General features: G+C 40.6%; 1 protein-coding gene across 2 annotated transcripts in view; it reads left to right on the top strand.

The window, feature by feature from the left end:
• Positions 1–508: 508 nt before the first annotated feature.
• Positions 509–10,488, top strand: part of MACC1 (MET transcriptional regulator MACC1) — a 35,041-nt gene continuing 25,061 nt past the window's right edge. For both annotated transcript variants that reach the window (XM_075082987.1, XM_075082990.1), the window contains exon 1: positions 509–667. In XM_075082987.1, the coding sequence (XP_074939088.1) occupies positions 665–667 (3 nt within the window). In that variant the 5' untranslated portion in view covers positions 509–664. The remainder of the gene's footprint in view (positions 668–10,488) is intronic.

Here is a 10,488-nt window from a genome sequence, read left to right as displayed (position 1 = left end):
CCTGAATGTCTCTGCTTTCCCTGCTCTGCAGATGTCTTCTCAGGCCGTTTCCACCCCTCCTTCACTTGCTTCCTCATACCCACTTGTCTGATTCTCTCACATGCACAGAGATGCCCAAACCGGTCATACAGGTTCATGCAATTTTGGTCACTGTGTTCATTGCCTGTAAATCTAATTATTTCTAAACTTGAACTTTATCAGAAGGCCATCCTTTGTCCCCCTCCCAGAAAGTTCAATATGTCTGCAGCATGGTGTGTGAAAGTAGAAAACCCTCTCTTCCAGCGGCACACAAGGAACACATGCTTCCCCCTTCTTTCCTGTTCATGCCTATCTTTCCTCCCTAAGGCGAAACTCCCACGCTACCTCTCCTGGTTTCAGGTGTAATCATAAACCTGCTGAAGGCAATTATGGGTAATGTAGTTCCATCGCTCCTTCCTGTCTGTTTGAACAAATGGTGCCAGGTGCCTGCTAGACTGCACATTCCAGCAGGCATTGCTCAGCACCCCTAAGAGGGAGGCTTACTAGGTGTGCTCCCAGCACCTACCTGAACCTTAGGCACACTGGAGTTTTCGATGCTGGAGCAAGAAAAAGTGTTCCTTCAACAGTGCTGATGTCTTGAGCAACGACATAATTTGGATCTAGGACAAAGCTCTTAGTTTCCAGAATGGTGAGTTTGCTTTTTTCTTTCAGATATCTTCGGCTGTTTTTTGTTTAAAATACTTTGGAAGGACTGAAATACCTAAGTAAGTTTTTACCTCATACTCATGCTGCAGCCTGATCCTCTCTTTTTGGCTGTAGCTAGTGCCAGGTGCCTCTGGAGAAGGTACAGAATCCATGTACATTTTGAATTGCATGATATTGTACCCTAGGGTGGTTTGGGATGTATGGAGAAAGGCACGGTGCTTTCTAAGTGCTGGTGATTGCCTTTTCTGAGAGCATAAATAATGGTGAACCTCTTACAATTTTGTATCAACCAATATTAAGCTGGACTTCTCTGTCTTTTTTCTGTTGTGAAATAAGCCACTGTAGGCGTGTGCGTGTGTGTGTGTGTGCGTTTGTGGGGTTTGGGGTTGGTTGTTTGGCTTTACTGAAGCATTATATGAATTTAAATACTCCTCTTCCCATACTGGCTCCTGACTTTGTGTGTTGGGTATCGGGAGTGTTCAATAGGGTGCTGAACACTGCATAACGATCCTCCCTTCTAACAAGACAGCTACTAGAAATCAGAAAAATAGAGTTTAAAGAGCACATATACTTCTGAACTTTAAAATATTAGTTGTCTATTAAAAGAATACTTGAAAAGTAACATCCAGGCTAAATTGAGGCAAGACCTATCATGCTGACAGACCTTGAACCAACTCCCTTTATGGCTAAAAAATGACAGGCAGAGCTGGCTGGTCTGTTTAAAAATAGAACCATTTAAATGAAAGACAAGAAAGAAACAGTTCTTGTTCTCTTCCCACCTGTTATTACCACTCGGCTAGTAACACCTCTTCATTAATATAGATTTCTTTTTTTAAGGAGACGGGTTCAAAATCTGAACAGTTTGGAAATAATTTTTGACTGACTTTACTACGAAAGGCAATAGGCACCCTCCTGAGTAAGTGAGAGAGGGAGGGAAGGAGGGAGGGAATAATTTGTATTTGTAGAACTTGGGGAGGTGCAAATTGCCACACTGGCAACACTTTCCCTAGCCCAAAACCATGTATTTGACAGCGGTTACAGTGAAATGCTCCAACACAGAACTTACGCACTGAAACCAGTTGCACAGTGCCTGTGTTGGGTGGGAGATATACAATGGGTTTTACAAGTACAAGGTGGTTATTGCCATGCTAGAAGCCATAAAATAGTGTTTACCCTGGGTGCATTAAAAACGAGGAATACCTACGGTCGTATTCACTGAACTATATGGTACAACAATATCTTGTGGGAATGTGTTCAACAGGCTAATTATATGTTACAATAGAAGGCTTACTGATCATTTAAATGTTTGGTTTCAAATGTTGTGCTGTCTCTCTTCCCCCCTTTCTCCCCTTATTATGAGAATGGCTAATTGGGTCCAATTGCACTCTTCTTTGTTATTCAGCTTTCTTTTAACTCTTTGTCATAGTAATTTTTGGCCTGTGGCCCAAGAATATTTGTGTTTGGTGGACTGTCTCTGAGAGATTTCTATGAAGGGTATCCAAGGGAAGAAAAAGCTTTGAAATTCCCTGCCTGTGAAGTTGCATGCCTTTCCTCTCTATTTTCCACAACAGATAAACTCAAGCTCCTTGAGAAACTACACATGTTTAGGCTGCTGTAAACTTTGGTGTAAATCCCTGTAAGAAAGTCCACCCTTGAAATGTGAATACAAAATAGGTGGAAGAAACACCAAAAGCTCATACAATGCAGAAATATAAACCGTGCTGCTGTAAAAACCAAAAGATTGGCTTTTTGCATGGAACAGCTGTTTAGTCAACTGAACCTGGTGGTCTCTGAAGGATGTCCTGTCTGAAGAGCTGAGCTCTATGGTAGTGGCAGCTGAAGTATGGCAAATTTCTGCACCACAAACTGTGGTGCGTACTTGCAAAAAAATTTGTAAAAGAGCAAGCCATAGCTCTGGCTGGAACTGTAGGCTTTTACATCCCTTCTGCTACAAAATACTACATAGGATCCTAAGTTACCTCACAGGTCCCGCAATGGGAAATGGAACATGACTGAAGAGGACAAAAGGAGCTATTTCAACAGCATCCCTTTCCTGAAGTTCCCAGACTCTGCTGCTACCACAAAAAGATTAGTCTAATTTGACCTTCTATCTTTTTAACTACTTCTCCTCTCATCTCTTACTCTCTTTCTAGAGTGCATTTCAGTTTGTCTCCTTCAACTCTACATTTTTAGAGTAGATAGGTTTTTTTCAGAAGCTTAACTCCAAAGTAAAGGTGAGGTCATATATTCATGGAAAAAAAAAAAAGTATTGTCTCTGTAATATTTCACCATATTTTCATCTGCTTCTCAGTACAGACTGGTATCTTATTTGCATTTCTGAACATTGGGCAAACACCTTAGTTAAATTGCTGAGGACCATGCTTAAACTTTTTCTAAGAAACTACAACGAGTTTAGAAATCAACGTGTATGAGTACTTTTAAATTGCTCCTCTGAAAGTTCCTCTTCATGTTTTTAGCTACAGGAAACTTAATCTTATGCTGTTCAATTCATTAGGCTTTCCAGTAGTTCTTCATATCTGCCCTACTGTTAGAACTTCGGTTTGTGAGCAAACACTGCCATAACACTTTCTGTTGACCTTCCCTTTCTTGCCTCCAGTATTTGCTCAAAGGGTCTATTGTATACTTCAATAAGATGAGGCACTGGAGTACTTCCTTACTAAGGAGCAGTGGTGAAGCTGAATCAGGGCTTTGACCCACTGAAAACTTCAGAAAACTGAAACAAAGTTTTATAGCTTGCAGCAAGTGACATTTTGGGCTCTGGTTTCGTGTCCTCATGGTGGAGAGGAAAAGCTTTTAGGTTTGGATCTATCCAGACATTTTTTTCAAGGAATTTTGTAAAAGGCCTATACTGCTTAATTTCTGCAACAGTCGAAGTCCTTCCCTTCCATAGCTGAACTTCACCTTGCAAGCCAGCCTGCTCAGGAAGCTGGCTGATTGTTTAGTTGAAAACTGCATTATGTACCCCCAAACGCTGCCTCCCCCTTGCTGTATGGGTGCCTCTGCAGGAGGAAATGGTCTGGAAACCCATGAGTATTCTGGCAGGCCAGAAGAGATTCTCCTAGGTCTTCTGTCTGGGATCTGTATTTAATAAAGACTCTGGATGTCAATTATTTGAATTCAAAATGTAAATAGTTGAATCTCTTTGCCATTTTCTTCAGCATTCTCAATGGGGAAAGGATCTTTTTGAATTATTAGAGGAAGTCTGCCTTCACTGGAGACACTGGAGTACTTAATAATCTTTGTGTTCCTCTTTACAACATACCTGTGAGGTAGGCAGATGCCATTTTACTTTGGGTAAGTTCTGGCACTACATTTAAGCTCCTCTAATGGCTACCTGCTGCTGAATGGGGCAGTCCCATTTCTCATACCTTGCCATTACTTCCCACAGGCCAGCACAGGTGAACACTGACTCATCGGTGCCTGGGCCAGCTCCCAGTGAGACCAGATAAGTGCCAGTGTTGATGCAAAGGAGATGTAGGACTGCTGCTTTCTGGAGCAGCCAGGCAGCCAGCCACCCAGTCAGACAGCATCCCCAAGAGCAGGCTTAGCCTCAAGTGCAGTGCCAGATGATCTTGTCTCTTGTCTAATACCTTAAAAACTTGGGAGATTTGGCCTTAGTTCTATTCCAAGCTTGCTCTGAATTAATTCTTTAAACCCTGTGTCTCTCTCCATGGAGGTATATACTACTTTCCTGCATTAATTGGGAGTTCAAAAATATTTCAATTGATTATAAAATGTATTGGCTCGTACTTTAATCTGCACTGACCTCTAGTTAGATATAATGGTATTAATTCAGGCTGTGTCTTTACTTACTAATATGAACTGCCACCAGCATTGCTTGTCCAGCTACCTTGTAATCATGCTAAACCAAACAGCTTCTTTCCCACTGGCTGCAATATGCCGTATGGCAAAACATTTGTGCAATAACTTGACAAGGATTTTTCAAGTTCCCATATGAGCCTTTGTCTGTAAAAAACCAAAACTTTCACGAGTAGACTTGAAGTTTGTGACCTGTTAGTGGCAGATCCTACAGCCTAATTTTGGTCCTATGATCTAATTGGGACCAAACTTTAGATGTGTATTTACATGGAGAATAAGCTGTATTTCTACACATACTAAGCTGTGTAATTAAAAGGAAATTACTTTGTCTAAAATACCTGGGGGGAGAGGAAGGGCAGCTGGCAAGACTTTTAGGTGGTTTGTTTTTATTCGTATGTGATCTCATGCAATATCAAATCTGAGCCCTGAAGAAAAGCCTATGATTTGATGATAACCTTTCTATGAGTTCACTCCCTCTGATCCACTAGCCTTAATTTAACAGGATCTCTGTAAAGGTGGGAGGGGCATGATGCAGCAGGGAGACAAGAATTCTCAATTTATTCATAGTACTGCCCTAATTTCTGCAGCACAAATTGTCACTTGTTGCTCCATGTGAAATTATAGTGCTACGAACATGAGTAATGCCAGTTTTGTTCTTCTGCTCTGTGATTTTTTTTTTCTTTCTTCTTCCTATTTGAGATGTGATCTGTTCATTTGTGTGGACACCAGTTCTTCATCTCTGGACTGAGACTGTTATCTTGCTTCCAGTAAATTGCGTACAACCATCAAGTGAAAGGGTAACATCACAAATACATTTGTAAAAACTCATTAGCTCTCTAAGGAAACATCTAACAGTTCTCAGCAGAAGCAGCTTCTGACTGAAGAGTTCATAACATTTGTCTCAAGGGATGAGAAGAGGAAAGCTAAACTCAAACCTGTCCCCTCACTTTCCATGTACAGGATAAATAGACTACTACAAGGTGACAAGAAGCAAAGTTGTGTACCATCTACAGCTAGATGGTACATGGGACATGGGTAACACTAATCGAACCAAGCTTAAAAGCTTTCAGACTAAACTCCATACAGTTTTGAGGAGAGTGTGGGAAGCTAGCATAGCTTCCCCAGTGAGATAACTGCTTTTTCTGGACCACTAAGAAGCATTTGGACTCAGGTGTCTGTGTGAATCTAGTTTTAAGTGCTTAATACATGCATCATCCTAACATAAATAACTTAAAGATCTCACCAGTGGAGAGAAAGAGGTGAATTCAATGGCTCTCAGAGTTTCCTTTTTGTCTGCAGAGTGCAGGTACTTAGGCTCTGCCAGCTGGATCCCATCCACAGTAACTTGCCTGGTTTGCACTGTTGGGTGGCTGCTAATATGGCTGCCAAGCAGATGCTACTAATCTGGAAAATATCTAAGAGAGCCTGTCGCACCTTGGAATTCCTTCGTTTATTTTTAGCGGTAACGATTGTACTCCAGTCACAAAACACAAAGTAGGAGGTACTGTATGCACTAGTGATGTGCTCCCCAGAAAAGTAAGAATTTCCATAGTTTTCCTCATCTCCTGTAGTATATGGTAGCAGAAGCAGAAGGACAATTTGTTTGAGGGTTGACCTTAATGCAAGTTGCATTCATCATCACTGTGATTTTTTTATTTACTTATTTATTTATTAAAAAATAAAGGTAATAAATGATCCCAGACTTCTAAGCTTGGCTACTGGTCAGTTGTTTTACCAGGCAAATGAAAACATGAGACAGAAAACAGTATGGGGTTTATGTGTATCTGTGTATGTCAGTAATTTTCTGCTACCTATTACGCATAGCTACAGTTTCCTTGTATCTGATTTTGGTATTTGATTTCTGCTCATAGCTGGAAAGGGAGGCCAAACCTAGCAATGCCAAAGGCTGTCAGGAGGTGTTATGAATACCTGCCTTGCTCTCAAGTTAGTTGCCTTTTCAGGGTGTGAACACTTTGGGACAGAGAAGAGCTCTTGTGATATTTATGCAGTCACTTTCAAAGACCTGATCTTGGTGGCAGTTTTCTTCCCATGGCACTTGCACATCCTGTGCTCTGTCACCAATTTCCTGAGTGGTCTGGGACAAGTTGTTTGGACCAGGATTTTCAAGGGGTTAGCACATGTTTACGCAGTTCTTACAGTAGGGGTGGAAGACACTGGAATGTGGCTATAAGTTTCTTTGTGTTTTATTCTTTCCATCTGTAAACTCGTCTGTCTCCATTTTTCCCCCATCCCTGCCCTTCCTTGTCTTGTCCATTAAACAATCAGTTCCTTGTGACCAGGCTGTACTTGCTATATATTTGTACAAAGCTTAGCAGGATACTATTCCAGCTAGTTCTACCGGGATATAAATGAAAAAGTTAAAAAGAACCCTGGTATTGGTCCCAAAAGAATATAAACATAAGCCCTGGGGCTCAAAATTGGATTTTTTTTTAAAACAGTTTCAGTTCAATAAAAAGTATTCAACTTGGCACAATAACAGCTAGGTAAAAGCTGAGGCCTTGATTTTGCATAGGAAGAGTAAAGATTATTTCTTTGTTTCTTTTGGCTTTGAAATCTGTGAATAAATCAAATTTAGTGATTCTAAAACAGTCTGGCAACTATAGGAGCTGCCAGGTTTTGAGCTTCCATGCCTGTGGTGCCAAAATCTGTGTGTCTCGAGCCCCATTCCTCTTGGGACAAGTAGATCTGGGAGGCTGAAAAACCTACATGTTTCTTAGGTGGCAAATCACATCTCTCCTATTATGGAGAAAGTGGATTGAAAGCTCACTCTCTTTCCCTCCAGGCAAAAAGTTCACATACGGATTGTGGGTTAAGCCTTAGGGTTTTTTAATGCTAATCTCCAAAAAACTTTAAAACAAAATTACTTGTGTGGATGCTAGTGATTCAGGGTACTGAATGATGACGACAGACACTGACTTACCATTGTAAAATCTTGCTAAAATCAGCAATGCGAGAAGATTTTGCACTGTAAAATAAAATGATCTGAACTAACTTTCACAACAGAACAAACTGTTTAGCTACGTTCGTCAAGACTGTCTGAGCATATGGTCATTTCTGCTTGGTGTGAAGTCGAGTGGGATCTCCTGAAGTTCTGAAGATTAGAACTCTCACTAAGTTAGACAAATATCTTTGCATGTTTTTACTGATGATCTGCTGACTGATATGTCTCACTTCTGATGGATTTCACATAGCTATACAATAGGTAACAGAAAAACTACATTATAGACTTTTTTAGATCATGACAATGCAAGTTTTGAGCAAAGTTGTACACATTTCTTTTTATTACAGATGAAACAACCTATACAAATACAACCCTGGACTGTGATCTGTCAGGAGCTGACCTAAACTAACTTAATGCTGGACAACATTTGGACCATGCACCTCCAACAATACTTGCCAAATTAAAGTTTAGATAAAGCTTTGGAAGCAGACATATTTAGAGTTTTGATTTTCATAATTCATGCTTTTCTTTCCTTTTTTGAACTAGACAGCTCTTTGTTGGAGAATCCTATGTTCTGCAAATACCTGCTTGTCATGATCAATGGCCTGAAACATAGAAGAATAATTGCCATAAAAAGGAAACTGAAAATCTCAGCCAGTAAATTGCACAGACAGGATTACATGTGTCTGTAGCAAAGGAATGTAGCAGGAGACTCCTGTCTCACTACAACCAAGGAAAAATGTCTTAAGCGAAGTAACTTGCTATCACACATCAAAGTGTGTGTTTGATTTGATGTTTATAAGTTAAATATTAAAATGATATCTACACATTGTGACAGTTGCATACTTTAACCAAGGAATCTCTGACAGTGATGGCAAGGATACATGTGTAGTGGTAGGAGGGAGCTGCTTGATTTGAAGTCTTTCAACTACACTGTAAAAGTGGTGTGTATGTTGGTCTCTGTAGAAACCCCATAAAATAAAAAATTTGGTTAGAAAATACCCAAAACAGTAGAATTTTGCATATATGATTCTGCAGTATTTCATATAACACAACAGACATTTTGAACCCTTATTATCTTGAGAGGCAGGAGCTAGTTAAAGGTGCAAAATTTGAGACTTGCTGCCAAGGAGGTGTGATGGGTAGGGAATTGCTTTGATCATCAAAGTCAGTGACCTTTTGGAAAAGCAGTGAATACTTCCTCCCACATTTCAGTACAAATGGAGCAAGGACAGTAAACTTATGACGATGAAACCAGAAGTGTTTCTTTAGGGTTGGCATTTGGAAGGTGTTGCTGAATAGGCTGAATTCTCTGAATTGGCCAATGCCTTCAGGTTCCTAACTAGGAAAGTCAAAATACTAAAAAGCTGTTATAAGTGTGGTCTGGATTTCAGTTTATTTCACTTGTAAACTTGTACCTGGTTTCTTTCTGTCTGAAGCAAAGGTTACTCTGCTATTAGTGATCAGAGTGAAGCTGGCCAGCTAGAGGAACTCCAGCTTCATAGAGGCATTGATCCCGAATAAAACGGCCTGTGCTGGTACCTGTAAGGACTTTGCATCCTGGGCTGTTTAGTGCTATTTGAGTTGATTGTCTGTTCCTTTCAATCTGCTATAGCCAATGTATGGGACACTGTTGGTGGTTTCCTCCAGCAGGGAGAGATTAGCCTCCCCTCCTGCAAGACTGTCTGTCAGGAAAACCTCAGCTCTAGGCAGTGCATGAAACTTTCCTTTCAAAGTAATAGTTGCGAAATTAATGTGGGTTTTTTTTGCATGATGTTTAAATATCCTAGTGCTCTCAGATCCATTTCTGTAACTTACTTCAGTAGTCTGACAGTAGCCTATATAGCAGTTTCACTTCATGTACCAGGTGATTATTCTTTCTAGTGAATGGAGCATCATATGGCTGCAGAGGTGGTTTTGGATGATAAATGACGCCCAGGTTTTTTCTGTGTAGGAAACCAGTCAGGACAAAGAACTGCAGCCTTGTTGGAGACTCAATAGTATAAAATACTGAGCCTGCTCAGTCTACATGAAATTGGAAGGTGAGCATGCTCAGTGTTTGTGAAGGGTGAGGTAAACCAAAGGATTGACACCAGTTTCTTCAGAAGGCTAGACAGTGGTCAGGTCTTTCAGAGGCTGCTATATCAGTGAAAAAGTATTTACTACATGTAGGAATTCTTGAAGGAGTGCAGGACTGACTGGAGTGTGGGGGCTTTCCTTTTGGGTGGGGGGAGGGGACAGGGACAGACCAGGGGGAAGCTGGAGATAACATATTGAAATGCTGTGATTATACCTAAGAGTTACAGATCTGCAGCCCTCCACTTCTGCTAAAAGGCAATAACTTCAGCTGTGGTGAAAAATAATAAAGCTTGCTGAGACAGAATAAATTAAATAAAAAACTGGGCACACATTTTGAACTGATAGAGTATAATCCACAGCATTTCTGGATCATTTTCCTGAAGCTTTTCTGCAGCATTATCTGAGAGGGACAGTTTGGGAATTTGGTAAGTTTGGTTTTAGTCCAACTTTCTGAGCAATTTGTAACTGCATCAGTCCAGCCATTTTTTTTTTTTTTGAGGGTATCAGCCAGACTTGTTGGGACAGATGAAAATTTTCCTTCAACTAAACTATTTTTTGCATATAAAAGTATGAAATTTATGACAATTTAAGGATTGGTTTTGGTTTTTTCCCCTCAGATGTGTGACTTGAGTGGAGAGTCTTCCTCACAGGACTTGAGCCACTGACCTCCTATTTTCTGTCCTATGCTAATTCCCTCCACATCTCCAACACAGTGTCATAGCCAGTGCACCTGTGTGGTGTTAGGGAAGGAAATAAGAAAGAAGGAAGCAACAGCTTTATGCCTTCATTCTCTTCTTACCACTGCCGTGTTAAATGCAAAGAAGAAATAACATTAAGTGTTTTCTTCATGGCGAATGGCATGGAAAGATGTCATACAGCTGAGTGGGGAAGACTTCTTGAATGAGTAGGCACCCACCTGTGTA

This window comes from Phalacrocorax aristotelis, chromosome 2 (genome assembly GCF_949628215.1).
Source record: "Phalacrocorax aristotelis chromosome 2, bGulAri2.1, whole genome shotgun sequence".
NCBI classification, from domain to species: Eukaryota; Metazoa; Chordata; class Aves; order Suliformes; family Phalacrocoracidae; genus Phalacrocorax; species Phalacrocorax aristotelis.
The sequence above is the reverse complement of the archived record's forward strand: the minus strand, read 5'-3'. Positions and strand labels throughout refer to the sequence as shown.